The sequence below is a fragment of the Hyaena hyaena genome, unplaced genomic scaffold (assembly GCF_003009895.1).
Source record: "Hyaena hyaena isolate Hyena2069 unplaced genomic scaffold, ASM300989v1 scaffold_1002, whole genome shotgun sequence".
Classification (NCBI taxonomy): Eukaryota; Metazoa; Chordata; class Mammalia; order Carnivora; family Hyaenidae; genus Hyaena; species Hyaena hyaena.
In genome coordinates, this window is record NW_024081636.1 from 68,656 (window position 1) to 95,485 (window position 26,830).

The window sequence follows — 26,830 nt, forward strand, 5'->3', positions numbered from 1 at the left end:
AAGGGAAAGAAGTAGGGTAAGGCTTTAAGATCAGCAGCAGTCATTAACTGAGTATCTATGTAGAAGGCACAACAGGGGATACAAAAATATCTAGTCTTCTAAGAAACTAGAAGTAAGGAACAGAAGGCATAAAACAATTACCAGAAAGAGGAAGATAATCAGAAAAGCAGAGTCACAAAGGGAAAAGAACCCAGGGGGGAAGACATGATTAGATGCACACAGATATCAAGAGGAACAAGAACTATCAGAAAGGAAATGTGCAAATAGAAACATTCATGCGTGAGCGCCTGAGAGGCTCAGTCAGTTAAGCATCCGACTTCAGTTCAGGTCATGATCTCATGGTTCATGAGTTCGAGCCCTACATCAGGCTCTCTGCTCTCAGTGCAGAACCAGCTTTGGATCCTTTGTCCCCCCCCCCCCCCCCGTGCCCCTCCCCCTCTCATGCATGCTCCCTCTCTCTCAAAAATAAATAAATACTTTAAAAAAAGAAGTATCCATATATGTAAGTGAAGGTAGAAACAGTCATTGCCTCTCTATTACTCATCCACACTCATTAGGCAGCCCATTCACAAGTACGAAGCCACTTGCTGTGTACCAAGCTAAACAGCCAGGGAAGAATATGATATGGACACTCCCTAGCAAGGTTTCAGATCCACACATCTAACTACAATGCGCTGTGGTAAGTGCAACAAGAAGAAGAATGGTGGGTCCTCGGAAGCCACAGCAATCAATTCAGCCTACTGAAGAAGGGTTTGGGAAGAAGAGCAGAAGGAGATTAAATATGGGTTTGCAGAGAAAGTGACTCCTGTATTAGATCATGGAAAAATAAGACGGGCTCTGAGAAGAAAGGTGTTCTGAGTGCGTGTGCACGTATGCACACGTGTGCACTGGAAGGCAGGTGGTTATATTAGTCAAGCTCCTGGCAGGAAGGAAATGATACCCTCAAACAGGAAAAATAAGGCAAGCGTAATAACGGGACTTTGTACAAGAATGCAGGCTAAGGAAGATTCAGAATATTAAGGAAACCAATGCGGGAAGGGTAGAGGGATACAACCAGTCCTTAACCATACTCTCCTCTCTCCCGCTCCCGCTCCCGCCCATGACTCCACCGCACAAGAGGTGGAGGACAGGAAAGGCTACTGAGGCCGTCCAAAATGGTAAGCCTCCAGAAGCACAGGCAGAGAAGGGTGAAGTGGGTCTGCAGCGACAACCAAATGAGAATATTTCAGGCCAAGATAAGAGAGAGCTGGCTCTGCAGAGGTTCTTGCTGGAATATGGGGAGGAGGGAGGGAAGGCAATGGGAAATGATGGGCAAAGCACCAGCCAGAAGGCGGAGGAACTGTATAATCTGCATGGTAAGGAGTCTGAACACTATCTCAAAGCAAAGGGTTTTAAGCCCAGGAGCGACACACTCATCTCTGTGTTTGTAGCTTGGTAGCCGCGACCCTCCTACCCCCAGTGGTCTGACTCCTCTAGGTAGCAGAGGCCTGATAGAGGAGTCAACAGACCCAGGTTTGTATCCTGGCTTACTTGCTGTAAAACCAGATCAGTCCGGGCCCAGAAAGGCAGAAACTACAGCAGTTATCTGAACAGAGAAAATGTAACACACAAAATTGTTAACCGTGTAACTGAAAGGATAAAAGAGAACTTGGGGCGCTTGGGTGGCTCATTCGGCTGAGCATCCAACTCTTGATTTCAGCTCAGGTCATGATCCCAGTGTCGGAGGATTGAGCTCTGCATCTGGCTCTGAGCTGAGCCTGGAGCCTGCTTGAGACTCTCCCTCTCTCTCTCTCTCTCTCCCTCTCTCCCTCTCTACCTCTCTTCCCTGCTCGTGCTCACTCTCTCAAATAAAATAAAATCTCCCAGATATCATGGTCATAGCAACTGTTGGAAGCAGGCACCGCTACTAGGCAGAGGAAACAAAGGGAAGAGGTTGGAATTATTAAAACTTAGAAACGCAGGAACGTCTGCACTAAACCTGAGACCTCTGAGAATGGGTCCTCGGCTGGGCTGCCACCCCAGAGGAGGCGGGCCCATAAAGCTTCTTCTGCACATGATGGTGGAACTGCACAGTGGACTCGGCTGCTACCACAGGAAGGCTCTGCCAGTGCAGGGATGAAGTCGTGCTGGCATGACCATGACAAGCAGAAGGAACGTCCACAGGAAGCAAAGAGGAAGGGACCAGGGACTCATGCCCCAGGCCTGGCCATCTCCCTCTAGCAGGGAGTCAGAGGGAAGAGCAGAAAGAACTGCTGAGTCCCAGCCTCAGTTAGCATTACAGAGTGGAGGGGCTACTGCATCTCAACAACTGGCACAGTAATCCTGGAAAGGAAACTTCAGCTTTTTGGGCCTCAGTTTTCCTTGTCTGTGAAATGGGAGTAAAATAAAAAGTATCAAATTCATAAGATTATTGAAAGAATTACATGAAACAAATTATATAAAATTCTGTTATAGGACCTGAAATAAAGTAGTACTTCAATAAAAACCAACTCGCTTCCTCATTCCCCAAATTGTGGTAACAGCTTCTATCTGAAGACAAGGATGCGTGTGAGTTAATCATCAGCTTATGTGTCCCATGAGGCATCCAGATTTTTTCATCTTTTATAAATTACCATATATCACACAGTATGAGGGTCTTATCGGGGTTTTAACCTATCCTTCGTGCGGTTTGACAATTTCTCCACCCATTTCACACACACACACACACACACACACACATATACACATACGCATAAACACACACACACACACAGAGCTGTGTATGCTGTATGTATCTATACATAAAAGATACAAATGTGATCAAAACATAGTTGTTATCCAGTCAGAACTGGATGAACTCAGGTACCAATGAAGGAAGCAGAGTATTCTTCTCAATGATGGTGAAAAAAATATCTACTGAGCAAAATTTTAGAGTGTTTCAATCTGTTGCTATTGTTAGTTTTATGACGTGGTAAAAGAGGAGATGATACTAAGGCATTGGTGGGAAACAAAAGTCACTAATCTCATTTGGAGCTTCATTGGGAGAAGGGTAGGGTCCAAACAGGTGAAGACCCAGACATCTTTGTTCGGCTCTGAACATCACATTGTAGGAGGGACATTAACAAACCAGTTAACAAAGCAGGGCTCTGTCTGTGGCTCGGAACCAGAGGCAATTACCCTGGTAAAGGTGGGAGAGGCTTGTCTTTTCACAAATGGTTCAAAGAACTCATCCTATTTAATAATGAGTATATGGAGCAGAAATTACTGAGCCTCAAAACCAGGATAGGAAATGAAAAAGTATCTCAATATAATGGACCACTGTTATCTGGAAATGTAGCTCAAGAGATTTTTCTATAAAAGTGACCACAGAAGCTTGGAAGTCCCAGATACAAGGACAAGTGAACTGGAAAGAATGAGTAAGCATATTTCCCAGAAAGAACAGGGAAGTCACCTAACTGGATTTGTTGGCTTTGATTTCCCTCTCATCAAACAACCTTCTTCTATTGGGTTTCCCGTGTAGATTCCCTTGCCCAGCCTTCAGCTTCTACGGCTGAGGCACACGGCATACCAATTCCAGTCTGCTTCAGTCAGAACCTTCCCTCTGCTCACAGCTTTCTTCCTCCTTCAATAGTTTAGGAAATCGATATTTTCCCTACGTTTATGGCTACAGAAGTTGAAATGTGGCTCTTCGGTGGCAGAACGAGACAACTGACTTCGCACCCCATCACAATCCCAGAATACACGTATGCACAAGGTAGCGGCGAGTCTAGCAGTGATGCTGCGAAGAAGTCCAGCAGAATAAGGACTGAGAAACCTTATGGTTAGTGGTCGGGGAAACTTTCCAGCAAAAAAAGTGTCAGAAGTCAGCCTGCACTACATTAATAAACAAGAAAACAGTGAAAAAAACAAGAGGCATCAAGTGTTGAAATACTTTCTCAGTCAGACAAATACTTTGCAGTTAGAAACCTAACTGCAAAAGAAAGAAGAATGTTCTAGAGATCTGTTTTCTTCCAGCTCCAGTGTGATCTTCCTGCCACCCATCAGCCATTGGGGAGCACATCCACTCTGCAGAACGCAAGAGTGCAAACTGGCGAAGGTCCTCCAACCACAGACGTATTCCGGAGAAACAGAGTCTCTGTGTAAAATGTAAAATGTAGAAACTGAGACAGCCGTTGTTTTGTTCATTTCTCCTGGAAATGGACATTTGGGGCCCAAACAAATGGGTTTCTTAGAGTCTATGTCTTCTGTACTTTCAGGATACATTTTTCATTTTGAAAACGCAATTCAGTTCCACAATGTTTCAAAAATCACTTTTCTAGAACACATTTATTTAGCTGACAACTTAATAAGATCTTGGAAAGATGGCCTATGTTTTTATGTGAAATGATAAAATGAATTTTTTCTTCGGTTTAGCAATTCAACTTTTTTTCCTTTAACGGAAAGACGTTTATTTCTCTTGGTGCTTTATAATGTTTTAATATGCACTTAACTTGCACTGAGAAATTTTATATTTAAGATCTGAGGTTTCAATCATACGGTCCCTCTGTCTACGGCCATACCACCCTGAATGCACCCAATCTTGTCCAATCATAGGGTCCCTCTCAGTGAATTTAAATACAAGAGAAATCCTCAATCTAGAATTAAAATTTCTGTTTAATGTCTCCAAAGTACTAGAGCTCTCTGTCACACAAAAATAGATACTTCGGTAGAAATGACAGTAGGGGTTGGGAGAAGAGTGCGTAGTGTAAAGCACACTTCATAGTTTCAAGTGCTGATGGAAAAAGCATTCCAGCCATCGAAGACACCAGGGCCTGATTTGTTTTTATGATAAGCTGTATGATAAGGAATTTTCAAATACCAGTGTTTTATTATGTTTCAGCTCCAGACCTTTTCCTTACTGTTCATGGTTATATAGCTATTGGTGTATGGAAATAAGACTCAGCACAAATTCTGACTAGTTGATATGGAGCAGAAATGGGGAGTCTCCCTGTTAGGCTTTTACCAAGGTTATATAGATATGGATAAAGTGTGGTTTGGGCCAATCTTTTCGGTCCTTCTTACAACTAAAATTTGCCTAACAATTTTATGTTTCTTACCTTATTTATTTCTGTAATTTGGGGACAATGCAAATCATTTAATCTGAGGCTCTGGGTGTTCTTTTGTGGGTTTTTTGTTTGTTTGTTTTAGTTTTTTGGTCAACCAAAACTTCAGACATTTATATTTTAATTCCTTATGGGGTTACTTGTCTTTTTAAAAAACTTATTTCTGTCTTTATTTTGAAAAGATACAGTGCTTTCGACAACTAAAGTATGCTGATCTTCCAAGAGTCCTTCCTATATTGAGTAATAAAAATTGATTTATGCTCTGTGACAGCATTGTAAGGTTACGTCACTGAACTGTAATATAAATGAACCTTATCACCAAGACCTTTGCGCAATTCTATTTTTCTTGATTCACAATATGAATTTGTTCTTGTTTCAGCATGCTCATGGATAAGGAACAACATAAAGTAAACACACTTGTTATTAACGCATATCTAGAACTATGGAAAGAAAGAGAGAGAGAGAAAGAGATGAAGGGAGGAAGGGAGGAAGGAACGAAGGAAGCAGAAAGAAGGAGGAAGGAAAATTAATAGTAAAATTCAAGGATAACGTCAAAGTAGCACTTCCTTGCTATTCCAAAATACCATGTAGACCTCTGGCTTTGGTTATATGAAAATAGGATGATTTTATAAATGAAAAACATATCCTCTCACCTAAAAATACCTGATATGAATTCTAGTCCTATTCCTTATCAGATATATGGCCTTAAGCAACTTAGTTTTTTTCTATGCCAGTTTCCTCATCTGAAAAATGGGATAATGATATTCCCCATCTCGCAGAATTACAGTGAGGATTAAATAAGATTAACACATGGAATAAGATAAAAAAATAAATAAATAAACTGACTCAAAAAGCATTAGTTACCTTCATTTTTCTATCATCATTATGTTCCAAAAAGCCCTCATATAGAGTTGCCTAACACACTCAAAATCATGATTTTTTTTTCCTTACTATGAACCTGGACCTTTTTTCCTTTTCGATTCATCCACATTCTTTCACTTTCAAAATTTTGTTCTTCTATTTCAACTTGTTAGTTTGATTTTCATACTCATAAATAATCAAGAACTTGAACTATGAATCTCAGCGAAGAAAAATGTTCCCATCCAGTAAGATGTACTAATATTAACTGAATACCTAAAAGCAGATTATAAGAAAAAAACTTTATTTTTTAATTTTTAAAAAATGTTTCCTTATTTTTGAGAGAGACAGAGTGTGAGTGGGGGAGGGGGTAGAGAGAGAGAGAAACAGAATCTGAAGCAGGCTCCAGACTCTGAGCTGTTAGTAAAGAGCCCAACGTGGGGCTTCAACTCAAGAACCGTGAGATCATAACCTGAGTTGAAGCCGGAAATTTAACCAACTGAGCCACGCACGTGCCCCAAGAAAACAATTATTTTTAAAAACAGGGAAAGAAACTTAGGCAAGTTTCCAGAATTAAGTTCTACCTATTAACCAGGTTCAATATCCATTTTAAATATTTCCATATTAATAAAATTACTTAATTTAAAAAATAAGTAAAACATCAAATTCATTTTCTAAAATCAATCAAAACACAAGTTCACTGACTTTTTAATCAAAAGGAAAAAAAACATTTAAAATCCAAATTTGGGCACCTGGGTGGCTCAGTGGGTCGAGTGCCCGACTTTGGCTAAGGTCAGGATCTCACAGTTCATGAGTTTGAGCCCCTCATCTGGCTCAGTGGTGTCAGTGAGCGAAGCTTCGGATCTTCTGTCTCCCTCTCTCTGTCCCTTCCCTGCTTGTGCTTTCTCTCTGTCAAAAATAAATATTAGAAAAAGAAAAAACAATTCTATTGCAGCCAGATTCTTCTGAGACTGAAGACAGAGCTGAATGTGAAGAGAAATGAGAAACGAGAAACACGAAGCATGGAGCCCCCTGGTTGAAGACGGCACAACAGGCACAACACTCGTGTGACTGACTCCCCCCCGGGCTACACTAAGGGGGAAGGGCCAGGCTGGAACGTATCTACCCGCTCAACTGTTTGGTCAGCACCTAGTTTGCTCATTAATTAAAAACCAATAAAAGAGCCTTCCTTCATCCACAATACGGGGGTTGGGAGGAAGGGGAGGAGGAAGATTGGAATGGAATGAAGAGAAGATGGTCCAGACCAATTTTGATAGCTCCAGATCAAGGAAAGAAACTAAAAGAATTACTCTTGGTAAGCAAGGAGTTCCCAAAGTTGAGTCTAAAACAGGGGGGTCGTTGCGGAGCCCCAAGGGCAGTGCATCCATACTCCTGACCTATTCTTACAACAGTTTACAGATATCTCGAATGCTTTCACCGGGATGCTATGCCAGCTAGGTTGGCCCACAGTTCATTCAATCAACGTCCTGGAGCCTGTGGTCCCTGTCTGTCCTCAGAGAAGAGGATGCGCTTACCCACACTCATCTTGATTGGCAGGTTTTCTCTGCTCGCTGCTTCCACTAGATGTCTCCGGACTTCCATCACTGCCTCTTTGTGCCTGGTGCTCAGTAAGGCTTCCCACAGGGCTTTGGCTGCCGAGTCACTGCAATACAACCACAAAAGAGCTTTAGAATAAATTTCTGCTGGATAATGAAAAGAGTTGAAAGCAAAATAACTTCTTAAATATCTCTTCTGAGCACTAATATAGTCTTTCTGACTGCTAGGCTCTAAGTATTAAGATTAAATAAAGCATACTTAATCCATTTTAATCAGCACAAAATATTGAGAAATGAGGAGATAATAAAATCACACCCCCCCAAAACATAGAGGGGGAAGAAAAGCTACATTGTGCTGAGAAGTGTGAGAAAAACGTATGATAAATTGAGATCTGCGTTTAAAAATAGTTCAGAGTGTAATTCAACATTGCTAGAGTAACATAGACATGATCTGTAAGCCAAAGTTAAAGACATGTCTAAAAATGATTTCTCAGTGGTTAAAAGCATGTCAGTTTGAGATAGCATACTTGTCAGGGAAGCACAAAGCAATCAGCAATGAGAAATCCTGTTCAAAAACTACTCAATAGAATTCCTAATGAATGGGTTTTCTACTGAATAAAAATTAGGAATTAGGCTAAGTAACCACGGCCTTAAGTAGCCCACTTTGGGCCTCAGGTTGTAAGGATGGTACTTTGGCCTCCCTCACAATTACCCGTTGATACAGCATGAAGCACTGCATTATGCAGGGTCTCATCTGGGCTCACTTTTCCAACAGCCCTCTGTCTCACCCACCATGCCACGTCCAAATTATAAATGAGTACAGTGTTCTTTCCGGAAGACCTCTGCATGTAGCCAAGTATACACATTTGTAGTAACATTCTACAAATGGAGTATAAAGAAAAAAACAAAGATGACTTCTGTCCCTTTCTAAGGGCATTTTTCCTCCACTTACAGCCCCACTAACCCCTCCTACGATCCAGTTAGCAATAGTTTGAAGATGAATGTATTTTTTATAGTTTGGTTTTATGACATTAATTTAGCTTTAAAGTTATGCCTACCTAATAGGGTATATCTTTCAAGTTTGAATTTCATTTGGAATAATGGAATGATGTGTTTCAGCACTGACTTTAATACCTGGCACACAATGATCTTTCATTAAATAGTACTGTTTTTATTACCATCTATTTTTTCTGAGTGAACCAACATCACTGTGCCACGTATTCTCCTTGTTTTGCTCTGATCAAAACTGTCATCATTATAACTCAGCATCTAATAGTCTAAGTTTAAATTTTTTTAAATGTTTATTTTTGAGAGAGAGAGAGACAGAGTGTGAGCGGGGGAGGGGCAGTGAGAGAGGGAGACACAGAATCTGAAGCAGGCCCCAGACTCTGAGCTGTCAGCACAGAGCCCGACTCGGGGCTCGAACTCACGAACTGTGAGATCATGACCTGAGCTGAAGTTGGCGCTTAACCAACTGAGCCACCCAGGTGCCACTTAATACTCTAAGTTTAATTTAAATGAGCCTGTAAACTATATGCCAAGTGCTCTTCTCAGTGGTTGCAATACAGATAAAAAGGAGGCACAAGTTTTCAATGACTTAAGAGCCTGAAAGAAGAAGCAGATATTTACATAAAAATATTACCCCCTCCCAATATGTGATAAGAGGCAGATCCATGCTTCCATAGAGTTTCCTGGTAGCACCGAGCAAAGGCTCTAATCCTGGGTAGGAGGACAGGGGCTCAAAGAATGATTTCCAATAGAAATGATAAGCAAGTACAGAGATACATAAGCTCTGAAAGCAACCAAGGCAAGAAGTTGTAACTCAGTCTGGGAAGGAAAACAGTAAAGTCTTAGAGGGAGATATAAAATCTTCATCACAAAACAAGAAAACAAGGGGAAGAAGGATATTACAGGCATTTCATTTCAGTACAAAGTCCCCTGTACATCACACTAAAGAGTATTGTTTGGCTCTGTGCTAAGATGCAAGAGGAGGGGCAGTAGACGTAAGAGCAAAGGGGAAGGAAGGGCTACTCTACAAGGGCGCTGAGTTCACTGCCAAGGCTTATCTTTTGGTAGGTGACAGGGAGCCATGGAGTATGCAATCCATTTCACATGCTGAAAAGTGCAGAATAGCTTAGCAGTAATGAAAACAGTCTTTATCATCATTTAAAACTAGGTCTATTTCCTATGGGGCTTTGGGAAAGCCACACCATTTCTCCAAAACTCTAAAGGCAATAGAGAACCACTGACGTATTCTGAGCAGGGGAGGGATACTCCCGGTTTCCCAAATTTATGGTCTACAGTTGCTCCCTACTTTTGTTCTCCGAAGGACCTTTCCCCAAACCACAGGGATTTCCCACATATTCTCAACACCACACATAACTTCTAGAGTAGAATATCACTGCCTTCCTCTTTGGGAGTGTGTACACAGAGTGCCTCCAAAATCACACTAGGTCATGTGAGGCTGTGGCTACCCCCTTGGATTAGTGTAGTGGTTAAAATGTGGGCTCTGGGGTCCAATCAAACCTGGGTTCAAACTCTGATTGTTCTCCCCTTCACCCACCTGGCCAAGAGCCACACAGCCTCTTGGATCTTCCTCAGGCAGTCCAAGCTCATGGACCTCTTCTCTGCCGTTGCCAGGAATGCTCTTCCTCTTGCACATACCCCTCTTTCTCTTCCAGTGTCTGCCAAAATGTCGCCTTATCAGAGGCCCCCTTACTAAAACACACATAAAAAAGTAACAACTGCACCTATCCCAGCACCTATCCTAGTATTTGTTTTCTCCCTTCCTGGGCTTTCCTGTCCTATGTAATCTTTATTACCATCTGACTGATCACAGGCGTCCATTTTTATCTGTTTATTGTCTATCTCACAGAAGGGAAGTCCTTCTATGAAAGTAGGGGTTTTGTTTTATCCATTGCAAAATCCCCACTACTTAAAAATTTTTTTTTAATGTTTTATTTATTTCTAGGAGAGAGAGAGAGAGAGAGAGAGAGAGAGACAGTGTGAGCAGGGGAGGGTCAGAGTGAGAGGGAGTCACAGACTGAAACAGGCTCCAGGCTCTGAGCTGGCAGTCAGCACAGAGCCCGACGCGGGGCTCGAACCCACGAACCGCGAGATCATGACCTAAGCGAAAGTTGGACGCTTAACCGACTAAGCCACCCAGGCGCCCCAAATCCCCACTACTTAGAACAGAGCCAGGCCCCCTGGGAGGTATACTCAATAAATGCTGACTAAGTGGATGAATAACGCTTGCTAGTTGTATAACCTAGTGCACGTAATTCCTTGTTTTTATCCATTTTCTCATCTGTGAGACAGAGGTAACCATGGTGACTACCTCACAAGGTTGTTGTGAGGGTTAATTAAATAAGATAATGCACAGAAAGCACTTTCTGGATTCCCAATAAATATGAGTAGTTGTGTTCATTGTGATGGTTGTTACTACTGCTATGAATGATGATGGTCTTAAAATTCAATGTGTTCAAGGGTTTGTAAGATATTCAGTGAATTCACTTAATTACATGGAGGATTTTTTCCATATAATCCTGATATGCTCATACGTACTAAAGTCAATCGGAGCTTGTACTAAACTTACTCTGGCTTTCTTCAATTGAAACATTTTGCAAGAAATATAAGGTTTCCATGATCTCTAACATCGGATGCAGAGTCAGGTCATGTTTCCTTGAAAACTGTTTTGCTGATATAAACAATTCTGATTGTCTAGATAAGTATGACAGCTTCTAATGTTTACTTCCTAAACAAAATGGTTTCCTAAATGCACAAACTAACCCCCACATCATACACGGTCATTTTAAGCTTACCAGGTGAACACACACGAACTGACATCGGCTCTCTGAATGACTGGCACTGAAGATCACATTGTACTTCTTGCAACTCCCACTGTGTCCTGCACCCCTTCCCCCATTCTCTCTGGGACTGCTGCTGGGTGGTCTACACACCTATTCCCCTATCAGCATCTGAGTTGAATGTACGAGTTAATCACCGTCTTTCTCTAATATCCAATAGAAATTTCATACTATTGAAGTTTCAGATGAAATCAATTCCCGATGTCAAATTTTGTAAGTCAAGAGAAGTTTATTGAAATCCACACTATAATTATAATAGCATATTTTATGCAATTATTTATCCTCTCCAGTTGTACAAATTTTCCATTTTCCTGATGAGGGACTAAACAATACACAGCATGCTATCACAGCAGGGCCGGTGTAATAGACCACTGGGAGGCAGTACTGTAGAAGCGTGAGTTCTGGAACCAAACAATAAAGGGTCTGGTACTGCTATTTGTTAGCTCTGTCACCAGGAAGTTACTTAACCTCCTTGTACATGTTTCCTCCTCTGTTAACTTGGGGATGGTAACAGTACATGTTCAGCAGATTATGAGAGTTGAATGTGCTAATGTAACTAAAATACCTAAAACAATGCCTCACACATACTAAGTGCTCAATATATACAGCAGTAGCAGCAACAGCAATGGTAATTTAAAAAAAAAAAATCAAAGGTCAGAATTTTCTCATAAGATATAGAAGGAAGCCTGTTTGGGAAGTGCACCAGTCTTTCCTATCTACTTGCATACACATATGGATAAACACGGCCGATAGCTTCATTTTCTTTTTTTTTTCTTTTTTAAATTTATTTTTTTAATTTTTAAAATGTTTTAACTCATTTTTGAGAGAGGGGGAGTGGGGGAGAGGCAGAGAAAGAGGGAGACATAGAATTTGAAGCAGGCTCCAGGCTCTGAGCTGTCAGCACAGAGCCCCATGTGGGGCTCAAACTCATGAGCTGTGAGATCATGACCTGAGCTGAAGTCAGACACGTAACTGACTGAGCCTCCCAGGCGCCCCCAGTAGCTTCATTTTCTAATGCGAGAAGATCAACAATACATGATACAGAATTCATAATGATACATATCAAAACGCTGAAAACTCTAACTCAAGCAATCTTCCTGCATATAACATGTTGACATACAGAATTTTGATTTGCAGGAATAAAATAAGAAACTTTACTATAGATTACTTCAAGACTTACAGCTATCAAAAGCAAAACAAAATTTTAAACAAATAAACCAGTTAAAATATGGGCAGAAGAGGGGAGTCTGGGTGGCTCAGTCAGTTTAGCCTCTGCCCCTCCCCTGCTCACACTCAAGTCTCTCTCTTTCTCTCTTTCAAAAATAAATAAACATTTTTAAAAAATGGGCAGAAGATTGGGGCCCCTGGGTCACCTGGGTGGCTCAGTCAGTTAAGCGTACAACTCTTGATTTCAGCTCAGGTCATGATCTCACAGTTTGTAAAGTTGAATCCCAAGTCGGGCTCTGCACTGCATGGAGCCTCCTTGGGATTCTCTCTCTCCCCCTCCCTCAGCCTCTCCCCTGCTTGTGCTCTCTTTCTCAAAATAAACATGAAAAAACTTTTTTTTTTAAATGGGCAGAAGACATGAATAGACTTTTTTTTCCAAAAAGACATCTAGATGGCCAAAAGACACATGAAAACATGCTCAACATCACTCATCATCAACGAAATGCAAATCAAAACTACAATGAGATATCACCTCACACCAGTCAGAATGGCTAAAAGTAAGGAAGGTTTTTAAGCAATGACTTCTGTGCTAGCTTCTTGCCTCATTAATTACGTGGAAATTCTGCAGAATGCACACAACAGGACATTTTAAAATGAGAATTGTTACTTTTATGAGGAGTTCAGATTCCATAAATATTTCCAGACTGACTTATAAAGTGGATTACGACATTTGGGGTAGAAGTGAACATTAGAGGTGGTAGTAAATTAACCACCTTCACATCTTCAGCAGAGCACTGCCTCACACAACACAAACACATGAAAATCTATTTTTAGATTTTGAAGACACCTAAAGAAAATTCTATAATATGCCCGAGAAAATCACTACAGCTTCAAACAAATCAAACTGCTATTAGATCCCTTCACAACTAATCTAGCCCCTTTGTGCTTGTCTGTAAACCTACCTTGTCTTACTGAGCCTTTGGTCTTAAGTTCAGGAACAGCTGGACAACATCTTTTTAATAATCATACCCACCCAAAAATAGCTTATTTCTTTTTTCCTTGGCTAACTTAAGGAAGACTTTTGAAAGGTAAATAAGACATAGTATTTAAAAATACTTTTAAATACCACCACTTTCTATTTTAGAAGCATTTCAGAGTCTACAAAACAACTTCTTATGTCTCATTTCATCCTCACATCGTGAGCTAAGCCATGAAAAGCCAACCCAATCTAAAAAGCCTCAGAGAAGCCAACTTACTTAAGTACACTCAACCTGTAAGTGGCTAACCCAGGACTCATCCTCAGACAACTGGCTTCTGAGCTCAGTCATCCACCTACTAAACCATGCCAGGCCTGTATTATGCAAATCGTCAAAGAGAACTGATTATATACAATATCAATAATTTTAAACTTTTCATTTTGGTTTTCTTTTGTAATCCTTAATCCATCTTCTATTCTTCATTTATATGTGGGACTCATGTAAGATAGAATGAAACAGTAAAGAATGAAGCATAATAAGTAGATCTATATTAACTCATGAAGCAGAAAAAGCTCACTCTCAGGGTTTTCCAGTCTGTTTTAAACAATATTGTATTATTCGCCTTGTAGGTCACCTGTAGCCATTGACAGTCACTTTGCTACAAGATGCCAATCACTTTCCATTTTTATTTAGCTTTCTCTAAACGTTTCCCTCCAAGACTTTGCTGAATTTTAAATCATTCTGCATAAATACCAGTTATACAGCTGAAGAGGCAAAAAAAAAAAAAATTAAAAACTAAAGTCTAAATTGCCCTGAGGTATTATTTCCAATCTAGCTCTTATTTGCTTTTCATTATATCCTTGGGAAAGAGAGGAGAAATGGCCTCTAGCTATTTGACCACTGATAAAACTGAGACAAAATTGGGGCGCCTGGGTGGCTTAGTTGGTTAGGCATCCGACTTTCGCTTAGGTCATGATCTCACGGTTCGTGGGTTCGGGCCCCGCGTCGGGCTCTGTGCTGACTGCCAGCTCAGAGCCTGGAGCCTGTTTCAGAGTCTGTGTCTCCCTCTCTCTCTGACCCTCCCCTGCTCACACTGTCTCTCTCTCTCTCTCTCCCAAAAAAAAAAAAAAAAAAAAAAAAAAAAAAAAAAAAAAAAAAAAAAAAAAAAAAAAAAAAAACTGAGACAAAATGAAGCCACTTGCCTAACACCCGTTGTTAACAAGAAAGGAGACAAGGTTTAGAGCTTGGGGCCACCACTCAGAGGGCTATGGTGCTCCATGACCTGTGGTAATTCAATTAATCTTCCTTATTTTCATTTGCTGAGAACTCACGATGTCATAGGCAACGTGACTATATTACCTCATTGAATAACAACCCTCCAGGATAAGTATCACTGCCTCATTTCATAAGTGAGAAAGCAGATTCTCAAAGAGATAAAATAATTTTCCCAAACCACATAGCCAATATTGCAAATTTGAACCCACGTCCCTGTGAATTCCAAAATCCATTTACTAACCATGATTTGACACGATTCCGTAAAATAAAAGGCTTGAATTAGAATGCTAATTTCTAGGGTTTCTAACAAGCTATATTTATATGGTTTCCATTGTGTCCTGGTGCTTCAAGTTCACAGGCATCAATTTGATTAACTTTGTGAAACTCAGTAAAAGATAGGTGAATATTCCATGCTGGTATTTCTTTTATTAAAACCCTTTTCCTTCTCGCAAATCCAGTGATAGTAATAAAAAGTTAACAGAAGAACATTCCCAAAAGCTTATATAATTCATTAAACAATTTCTACCCTTTTCTCTGTTTTTAAAGTCAAGTTTTCCAATGAGATAAACTTCATTTCACTGTAGCTACCAGAACACAATTTTGTTTCAATAGATTCCTTGAAATATGTAACACAAGGCAGAATATTTGTCCTATTAAAAGATCCATTTTATTGCCATGAAATTTAATTAGTTTCAATATTGTCAGTAACTACATAAAAGTCAAATACATACAAAATGTATGCTCTTTTTTGATAAACTGATTATCTTGTATCCTTAAAAATTAAACTATTATGATAAATTGTCATGTTTGAAGGAGACTACAGGCCAAGAATATATACACAGTAATAACCTGCTAGAATTAGTGTGAAGTGTCAGGAGTCTTTTGTTCATGAAGATATGTTCCTTTCAGTTAATTCCTGGCTCTTTATTCACCAGAATTACTCAACTATGAATGAACTCTTAGAAGCTGCCTTGGTTTGGCACGTATAAAATGTCAAGTGAAGTCTGCTAGAACCTAACAGGAAATATTCATTACCAAATAAAATATAAAGAGGATAGCATTAATTTTGGAGAGATGGCTGAATGTTGAATCATGGTGCGACTTCAATCAGGGGAAGGTATGCAGTTAGGAGACGAAGGGTGAAATGTGAATGCGCGCCATTATCTTGTGACTAAACTTAGAGAAATGGCCTCTCCGTGGAGTGCAGGGGAAGTTAGGCTTACTCACAGGATTTACAGTAACAGTCACAGTATTCCAACATAAATACAACAGTAACAATCACAACAACAACAAAGCATTGTCAACTAATTTTAAACACACAGCAATCTGACTCAGTTCTCCACAGCAGGGAATAATGGCTTCCATCCGTGGTGAGACTAATGAGCTCTGAAGGTAGGGCTGTTAATTAAATTATTCATAAAGCTTTCAACAGTCATCTGTCCTCCTGACTATTTTTTAAGCAATTACCTCACATCTAACTAAATTGTCCATTACCCTTCATCTCAATAGAAGAGAAAGCAGTTAAACACAGAAGGACACACGAAGTAGACCCTTTGCACGGGAGAGCAGTCCTTCATGCACTCAGTATTTCATAATAAAAGCTCTTGCTGTGGGCCAGGCGCTCAGTGAGGCGCTGCAACCAGGGCTGCAGGCGGCCTGCAGGGCCCTGGCCTCATGGGGCAAGCAGTCTGTCAGGGATGCTGGGACTGCACATGCTCCCACAGAGGTGACAAAGCAGAGAATGGGAGCTAACCCCAGAGAGTGCAATCCCTAACCCGGTCTGGGTATGGAGGTGGCAGTCAGACGGTGGCTGATGATGTGATAGGGAGCCCCCCACAAAAGCAGAGTACGAGTTGGCCAGTTAAAGACCTGAGCAAGCACACTCCAGGCAGGAGCAACAGCATAGAAGGGGGCGGGGGTCCTGAGAAAAGAATATGAGACCTTTGCAGGGACATGGGAAGTATGAACGGAGCATAAAGACCTAGTATGTCACTCCCTCAGTGGAACTGGAATCTTACCCAAGGCCTGGGAAACCCACATTAGGATTGTAGACTTTTTTCCAAGGGCAATTGAAGAGTCCTTAGCAACAGACTGACCAGTCACATTTACATTATGAAAAGATCACTACTGTAAGGGCACCTGGGTGGCTAAGTCTGTTAAGCATCCAACTCTTGGTTTCAACTCAGGTCTTGATCTGGAGGTTTGTGAGTTAAAAGCCCCACAAAGGGCTCTCTGCTGTCAGTGCAAAAACTGCTTTGGATCCTCTGTCTCCCTCCAAAATGCATAAACGTTTAAAAAAACATGTTTTTAATTTTTTTAACATTTATTCATTTTTGAGAGACAGAATGCAAGTGGGGGAGGGACAGAGACAGAAGGAGACATAGAATTGCAAGCAGCCTCCAGTCTTAAGCTGTCACCACAGAGCCTGATGTGGGGCTTCAACTCAAGAACTGTGAGATCATGACCGGAGCCAAAGTTGGACACTTAACCAACTAAGCCACCCAGATGCCCCTAAATTTTTATTTTTTTTTACAAATAGTTTATTGTCAAATTAGTTTCCACATAACACTCAGTGCTCATCCCCACAAGTGCCCTCCTCCATGCCCATCCCTCCACCCCCCCAACATCCATCAGTCCTCAGTTTTTGTCAGCATTCAAGAGTCTCTCATGGTTTGCCTCTCTCCCTTTCCCCCACCATTTCCCCACTTCTTCTCCCCCTTGTTCCTCCGTCAAGTTCCTCCTAATCCTCCTATACGTGCAAACATATGATATTTGTCTTTCTCTGCCTGACTTATTTCGCTCAGCATAACACCCTCAAGGTCCATCCATGTTGCTACACATGGCCAGATTTCATTGTTTCTCATTGCCATGTAGTATTCCATGATATAGATAAACCACATCTTCTTGATCCATTCACCTATTGATGGACACTTAGGCTCTTTCCATGTTTTAGCTCCCTAAATTTTTTTTTTAAATAAAAAGATGACTCACTGTAGAAAATGGGTCTGAGTTCTGGGTGACAGGCTACTACATGGTCCAGGCAAGAGCTGAGGATGGCTTGGCCTAGAACGACTTCTTAAAGCTATCAGGTCATATTCTCCTGCTCCCAACCCCTCCATGTTCCCCACTGCTGTTACACTAAACCTCAAGTTCCTTATTTATCTACAACTTCATCTCTCACCTTCTCAGCTTTGGCTACTAGGCTTTAGTCACACTGCCTGATTTCAGCCTCTTGAATGGGTCAAATTGTACTCCCAACTCAAGGCCCTTGGATTTGCTATTCCTTTGCCTACAACTCTTTTCTTCCAGATGTTCACTAATAAGGTCTCATTCATTCAACAAGCATTTATTGAACAACTACTAAATGCTAGTTCTGTTCTAGGTACCACTCAACTGTTCACTCCTTGGTGACTTTTTTTTTGAGAGAGAGAGGGTGCAATTGAGCAAGGGGCAGAGAGAGAGAGAGAAAGAGAGAGAGAGGAAGAGAAGCAGGGATCACCCAAAGCAGGGCTCATGTTCACTAGAAGCAGGGCTTGAGCTCATTCGAAATAGGGCTCAAGCTCATCCAAAGTATGAGCTCAAAGGCTTGAGCTCACCCTACGAGGGGCTCATGCTCACATGATGTGGAGCTCGTGCTCAACCCAAGCAGGGCTCATTCACCCCAAGCAGGCCTCAAGTTCACCCCAAGTGGGGCTGGTGTTCACCTGAAGTGGGCATTGAGCTCATGCAATATGGGACTCAAACTCACAAACCATAAGATCAGGACCTGAGCCAAAGTCAGATGCTTAACAACTAGGCCACCCAGGCACCTGTTAATGTGGCATTTCTTATTCCAAATTCCACTTGCCCCATTTTATTTTATTTATATTGTTTATCACTAACTCAAATTAGGTATTATTAAAGAAAATTTGTTTTCATGACTTGGGAGTGGAAGTGGTCACAGAGTATGAAGGACAGGAGCGTTCCGGCTTTATGAGAATGTGCTTCCTGGGTACATGGGTGGCAGTGCACTCGGACCACCACCATCTCATGGGCCACAGACTGTGCCGGACACTAGAGGTGCAATGGTGTACCCAGGTGAACAGGTGAGGCACAGGCCTTCTCTGAGCAAGCTTCCAAGGTCAGGTTGGAAAGAAGAGACACTGAACTAGTCATTTGAAGATGATACACTAGGAGTTAATACAGAAAATAAAAGACACCATCTCTGGAAGCAAAGATAAAAATGGGGGTGGGGCGAATGAAAGAGCAACATGTGGGCTGATCAAAATGTGGGGTAGCAGAAGACTGAGGGTCTGAAAGGAGTTTGGTATAGTTGCAGCCAAGCGTGTGAACATATAGAGGGGAAGGGAAAGAGGGAGCAAGAAAAAACAGAGATTAGGGCAGAAAAATGAGCAGAGAGCAGAGGAAGGTTTTCTGAAACAAGTTAAAACTGGTAGTCTTTACCCAGAGGGCAAGAGAGAGGCATTAAAGGATTTTACCAGGGGAGGGTTAGAATCAGATGTACTATTATTCAAACTGCTGTGTGTGTGTGCGCGTGTGTGTAAGAAGTGTGTCACACTTACACATACACATACACCCATTCTTACACATACACATACACCCATTCTTACACACATAACCCCCAGCTGGACTCTAAAACTATAATGCTTTCAAAATATGAAGATAAAATTTAACTTTAATGGAAATATAATTCATCCATTTCTTCTTATTAGAGGTTTGTATATTGGGTTTTGTTCATTTATCCAACAAGTAAGAGTTTCTACTAAGCACAGGCCCCATTCTTGGGTAAAAGGATATAGCAGTGAACAAAACAGACATAAAGCCACTGTCTTCATGTAATTCCTGTTCTGGACTTTATTTTCTGAACACAGCACATGGAAATCATAAAGTAAGAGGAATTCAAATCAAAGGTTCCTTAGAAATCACCTAGCACGCTTCACTTTTACAGAGACACAAACTGTGACTATGAGACACTAAGGTACCTTGTTCAAGGTCATGAGGTTTTGATGGAAAAGCAACTATGCCACAATAATGACTAGAAAATAAAAACTGCACAGAAGCTGCTCACGGACACCAAAAAAGAAAATCACATCAACAGAAAGTCTCTCATGGTTCAACAACTGAAAGGAGGAAATTGATTCAATGAGGTTTTGTATCTGCTGGTACATTTGTTAAGGAACATCCTCATAACTATCAAACATATTCCTGAAAAAGATAAGATCATTTCAAAAGTGTTTAATTCAAATATCACATTGGAGCATATTTGGGGAAGAAGCAGAGTAGAATGGGAAAAAACACAAACCCTAATGCAGCTTATCCTTTGACCGAGTCACTGGTATGTACCCATTGAGGCTCATTAATACGACAGAGCTATTAGACTACAGAAAAGTGATTTTCATTATTCGCTCAACAAGAATAAAGCACCATACAAATTTAGTCTTTATTGTTCTGAGGAAAAAGCTGTCATTTGAAAAGCATGAATAAATGTATTGTCTGTTACAAACTTTTCACTAACATAATAATCTTGTTGTGCCTTCTATGCTCTTGGTTTGGTATTCGAAAACAACAAATGTCCTAAAAAATGCAGGTTCCTCCTGTATCAGTCCACAGCTAACAGAAAAATCTGTGTGATTGTTTCCAGATTATAAATGTACTGGAATGCCTTTAACAGTGCAGAAATCACAACCACCTGTTAAGGAAACTAAAAAAATTCCGGGATAAAACATTGTTTAATTCCAGGATAAACAGTTGCACACAGGCTTTATAATGCTCATAATAATAAAAGAACAATCTCCAACTGATATATAATCAAAGTTTCATCTCTTTCCAGCAAATACTCTAGTTCATCATTTTATCCTTCATTGTGATGCTTTCATTCAGCACTGCAATAGGCCCGTGAAACCTCTTGAAACATGGACCAGAACTGATGGAGATTACAGAATGCCCTTGTCATGATGAGCACTGGGTGATTAAAATAAAAACTTAAAAGAAAAATCCTACAAAATTAGAAAACAGTTTTTAAATACCAACGTCCAAATAAATAAAGACCATAGTAGAAGTGGGAGAAAACATGGACCAGAACATAACATACAAACTGTTTAACCATCATATAAAATAAGTGTGAATCACTGAACTTCATCTCAGTACAGGTAAACATTTTTTAATCCTATCTCTACCAGCTCATTACTAATAATACCATAATCAACATAAACTTAGTCATATTTTTTCATTGCAAACAAATAAAGCATAGGAAAGACTGTTTTTCATATGGATTTCTAAATGCATAGATTAATTCAATATGAGGATTTTATATTACTAACACAATTAGATTACTGAACAACCAAACACATATCCCTTCTATGCACAGTTTTCTGACTCTGAGGATATACTTTAAGTTTCTGTAGGCTACTTCCATGACCTGTTCCAAAGGCCAGCACTTGGCTCCACTGGGGAACTCTAGCTTGGACCACATTTGTATGTTTTGTTTTGAATTCCAGACTTGAAAAGTTAAGGATTGGTTTATGTGGCAAGAAAGTCTAAGATAAAGAGGTAGTGACAGTTTTATAGATGTTCCTAGAAGCAACCTCATCTGGTCACTTTATCACTCCCCCACACCACTCCATGAAGAAGGGCCATTTCAAAATCAGCATAACCCTTTATTCTATTATTACACAGCGATTCCAGAATTTATTGCTCTGTTCGCCATTGGTGACACCATTTTATTTATATATACATAGATAGATAGAAAATCTGTGTGATTGTTTCCAGATTATAAATGTACACTGAATTGGGAAGTCTTTGAAGACACTAAATTGGGAAAACTTGATTTCTTAATAATATTATAGTCTTATTTTATTCCTCACTAGTTTTGCTTTGAGTTGTGGTTTGGGTAGAAAGTCCATTTGTGTTGCTCATACTATTTACCATCTTAACCCCCATATAACTCCCATCTTCCTTGACCCCTTAGAAATACAGAACAGTGTTGAAGTGTTAATGGCGACACAACTCTGAGGAGAGCAGGACATACAATAGTTCCTTCCACATGAGGGGCTAGGGGCCACCGTCTGATTAGGGGTAGAAAAGAAGTTGCATTTGCATACCAAGCAATGTTTATGTAGAATAAGAATGGGGTAGATTTTCTCATAAAGCTAAGTTATTTGACTTGAAGTGTTTTCAATATTGTAAGATAAATAATCGTGTATGTGTGTGTGTGTGTGTGTGTGTGTGTGTTGTGTAGCAAAAGTAGAGGATCTCACTAGACGAATAAAGAGAAGGGAGCTCTATGTTGTTTAATTTTTCTGTTCCATGAAATGCAAAACTCTGGAAATCACTTTACAAAGCTCATTGCCTAAGGAACAGAGTAAAACACAATCTTCAGGATTTCTTCTAGATTTTGGCAGCCAAAATCACCCTGTTAGAAAAAGAGATAGGAATTTGGAGTAAAAACCCAAAATGAAGGGATTACAAGTACACATGTCTGGAATATACCCCAAAAGGAACAGCCATTATGGAAATAATTTGGCCAAAAAATACTAATAGATGCTAAAGCCATTAGGTTAATGTTTGATGAGGAAAAGCCTATTGACATAATCTCAAAATGTCTCCTTTACTCAAGTGATCAGAGTTATCACCATGAATGGACAAGGTTAATTATGTGCCACCTGATAGGATGCAATGAAGAGAACACAGTATCACTTGCTTGATATTCTTGTCAAAAACATGTAATCTGAGTCTAATCATGAGGAAACATGAGGCAAATGTGAACTGAGGGACATTCTACAAGATAACTAGCCTGTACTCTTCAAAAGTATCAAGGTCATAAATCTCAAAGTAAGACTAAGGAACTGTCATAGATTAAGAGATGAAAGAGATATGATGAATAAATATAAAGTGTGATTCTGAGCAATATCCCTTTGCTTTTATAAAGGATATAGGGATAAGAGGCAAAACTTATCAGATAGCAGTGGTGTATCCATGTTAATTCTGTGATAGTGATACATTGGAGAATATCCCTTTGAAGGATATACATGCTAATGTATTTGGAAATAATGGGTATACGCAAATTATTCTCAAATGGTTCAAGGAGGAAAAAAGTTTCTTGTACTATTCTTACAACTTTTATGGATGCTTGAAATTACTTGAAAAAATTTAAGAAGTTATCAATCGATTCAAAGAAAAATTTCAAGTAGCTTTAAAAGTTCAGTAAATGAGGGGCATCTGGATGGTTCAGTCAAGTGTTCGACTGCAGCTCAGGTCACGATCTCACAGTTCGAGAGTTCGACCCCTTGTTGGGCTCTGTGCTGACAGCTAGCTCAGAGCCTAGAGCCTGCTTCAGATGTTGTGTCTTCCTCTTCTCCGCCCCTCACCCACTCACAATCTGTCTCTGTCTCTCAAAAAAGAATAAACATTAAAAAAAAAAAGTCCAGTATGAATAGGGTGCTCTCCAAATAGCAAAGCTTGGAAACACTATTCTAAGTAAATGAAAGGAGAAAACACAGCAATGCCAAGCACCTAAATACTCACAACCCTTACCCTAAATTAAAAAATTATGCTAGGGAGATGCTGAAACTATTGAAATTCAAAATGCTCAGAGTAATTGTTGTATCAAATATATGCTCTAATGACCTGTGGCTTCTTCCATGTGAAGCCTAACATTTTTTAAAGCATGAGAATCCTTGAAACACAGAAAAGCCTAAATAATAAGCAAAGCCAAACTCTGGATTGGGAAAGCCCACAGAGACTATGTTGTGCTCCTCAGTGAAAGGGAGAAATTTAGTCATAGACTAGTGTTGGGTATGAACGGATTTGGGCTGCATTCTGAAAATCCCTTTTCTCATCCTGCAATTATCATGGTTCATAAAGCAATTGACCAAATTCAATTCTAATATTGGAAAAGCCATAATTGGAATAGTTATGCAATAGTACTGAGTGATACAGTCCCAGAAGAAGAAAAAAAAAGTATAATTCTGGCAGAAAAAGAGAAGTGATACTATTGTATATTAAAAGTGACAGCGGGGCACCTAGATGGTGCAGTGCACCAAACAACCAACTCTTGATTTTGGCTCAAATCATGAACTCTTGGCTGTGAGATTGAGCCCCAGGTTGGGCTCCATACTGGGCATGGAGTCTGCTTAAAAGTCTCTCTTTGCCTCGCCCTCTGCTTCTCCCCTGCTCATGCAGAGTCACACAGGCAAAAGTGCATACATGCACTCTGTCTCTCTCTCTCTCAAAAAAAAAAAAGTGACAGCCTTCTGTAAGTAAAGTAAAAATATGGAGGCAGCTTTTAAAGTGGAAAGAAAAATAAAGATGAGTTTTGTAATGAGAATCTGGGCTCAGAATACAGAGTACCCTTATTGGTTCTATAATCTTCAGCAAGGTAACTAACTTCTATGAGCCTCAGTTTTTTCCCCTCTAACATAAAAATGATACTTTAAGGACTGTTTGGGTGATTACATCAAGTGCATAAGTAAAGTAGCTAATCCCTAATATACACCAAGCCCTTATGAAGTATTTTTTGCTCTTCCAAAGAAGAAGAGCAAAATATCTAAGTTATGAAAAAATAGAGAGAGATCTAAATTTGGGGTGGGGGTGTCAGTGTTTTTGCCAAAGAATATTAGTTCATAATCATTTGTGAATATGGGCAAAACAATACTTGACAAACTGAGTCATTAAGAAAACTAAATATTCTAGGGGTACCTGGGTAGCTCAGTCAGAAGAGCGTGTGACTCATGATGTCAGAATTGTGAGTTCAAGTCCCATGTTAGGTGTAGAAATTACTAAAAATTAATTAACTAAATAATTAAAACCCTAAATATTCTAAAGTTATACTACTATGAAAAAAATTTGGAATCATAAATAGAGATCATCATAATTAAAACCTCAGAAGTAGTTAGGGTAATGCATTCAAACCATAAAATAAAATTCTTACTCTTTATGAGTTCATTGTTACCAATAAAAACATCATTAGCAATTTATGAAAGATTACTAGCAACAAATATTGCCCCTAATTATTTTTCAACTTTTAAAATTTTTTCCACAATGAAAATAATTTTATTGGGTGTTTTGGAATACATAAATTATATGTGCTATTTTTAAAGAATTCAAATACATAAAAATAAAAGGAAATAAAAGTCCCCTGAAATTCTACCATCCTGAGATTTTATTACTTGATGTATCAATCAAGATAAGCTATTCTGATGTATCAATAGATGGGCTACTGTGGTAATAAAGGACTCCAAAACTCTCAGTAGCTTAAAACAACAAAAAATGTATTTTCTACTCATGTTTTAGGTTTACTATGGTGTGCCTCATCTCCACTCAAGGATTCAGGCTGAACATTGCCAGCTGTTGAAGCAAAGAGAAAAGAGATGTAATGTCTCTTAACATTTGTCAAAATCCACTTATACGTGGATTTTTTTTCAGTAAGTATTTACACAGTAAATATATTTTCTCTTCCTTATGATTTTCTTAATAACACTTTCTTTTCTCTACCTTGCTTTATTATAAGAATACAGTATATAATACATATAACATACAAAATATGTGTTAATCTACTGGGTATATTATCAGGCTTCTGGTCAACAATAAACTATTAATAGTTAGGTTTTGGGGAAGTCAAAACTTAAACACAGATTTCCAACTGCTCAAACCAGTATCCCTAACTCCCACCTTGTTCAAAGTTCAGTGGCTTATCTAGTGCTAAGTCATATGTTAGTTCTATGTTTAACTAAGTTTTTCACACTTGCAGCATGATTTTATATTCCTACTCGCAACGTGTGAGGGTTCCAATTTCTCTACACAATAACTACATGAAAAGTGCTCAGTATCATTAGTTATGAGGAAAATGCAAATTCAAAGCTCAGCGAGAAACCACTTCACACCCCCAAAATGACTGAAAGTAAAATGAAAAAGTCTGCTCAGGGGCGCCTAGATGGCTCAGTCAGCTGGGCGTCTGACTTCGGCTCAGGTCATGATCCCAAAGTTCATGGGCTCAAGCGCCGTGTTGGGCTCTGTGCTGACAGCTGAGAGCCTAAAGCCTGCTTCCGGTTCTGTGTCTCTTCTCTCTCTGCTCCTCCCCTGCTCACGCTCTCTCTGTCTCTCTCTCTCAAAAATAAATAACATTTAAAAAAATTTTTTTTAAAGTCTACTCAGATTGCCATAACAAAATACCACAGACTGTTGGCTTAAACAACAGAAATTAATTTTCTCACAGTATTGGAGGCTGGAAGTCCAATATTAATGTGTCAGCAGGTCTGATTTCTCCTGAGGCCTCTACCCTTGGCTTGCAGATGGCAATCTTCTGTGTCTTCAAAAGGCCTTTTCTCTGTGTCAGGTGTCTCTTAGTAAATCCTAATCTTCTCCTCTTATAAGATTAATCCTCTTATTGGATTAAGGGACACTAAGGGACTCATTTTAACTTCATTACCTATTTAAAGACCTTTTCTCCAAATATAGTCACGTTTTCAGATACTATGGATTAGAGAAGAAACATGAATTTGGGGTGGGAACACAATTCAGTCTATAACAATGGATAATAGCAAATGTTAGCAAGAATGTGAATCAATCAGAATTCATGCATTGTTGGTGAAAGAGTAAAATAGTGCAGCGACTTTAGAAAACCATCTAGGAGGTTTTCTTTTTTCTTTTTCTTTTTTAATGTTTGTTTATTTTTGAGAAAGAGAGTGAGAAAGATCATGAGCAGAGAGGGGCAAAGAGAGAGGGAGACAGAGAATCCCAAGCAGGCTGCATCAGTGCAGAGCCTGGTGCAGGGCTCAAACTCATGAACCATGAGATCGTGACCTGAGCAGAAATCAAGAGTCTGGTGCTTAACCAACTGAGTCACCCAGGTACCCCCATCTTGCAGGTTTTCTTAAACTAAATATGTACCAACCCTAAGACATAGCCCTTCCACTGAAATGAAAGAATAACCGAGAAATTCCACTGAAAGGAAAAATAAATGACAGTGTATCTTCCCCTGAACATTTGTTCAATGATGCTCACAGTAATTTTATTCATAATAGTAAAAAAACTGGAAAGAGACCATGTTTCTA

General features: G+C 39.8%; 1 protein-coding gene across 1 annotated transcript in view; it reads right to left on the reverse strand.

The window, feature by feature from the left end:
• Positions 1-26,830, reverse strand: part of LOC120223539 (sec1 family domain-containing protein 2) — an 80,339-nt gene that overhangs the window by 13,402 nt on the left and 40,107 nt on the right. Inside the window, exon 3 of the mRNA XM_039221724.1 lies at positions 7,475-7,602. Coding sequence (XP_039077655.1) covers positions 7,475-7,602 — 128 coding nt within the window. The remainder of the gene's footprint in view (positions 1-7,474; positions 7,603-26,830) is intronic.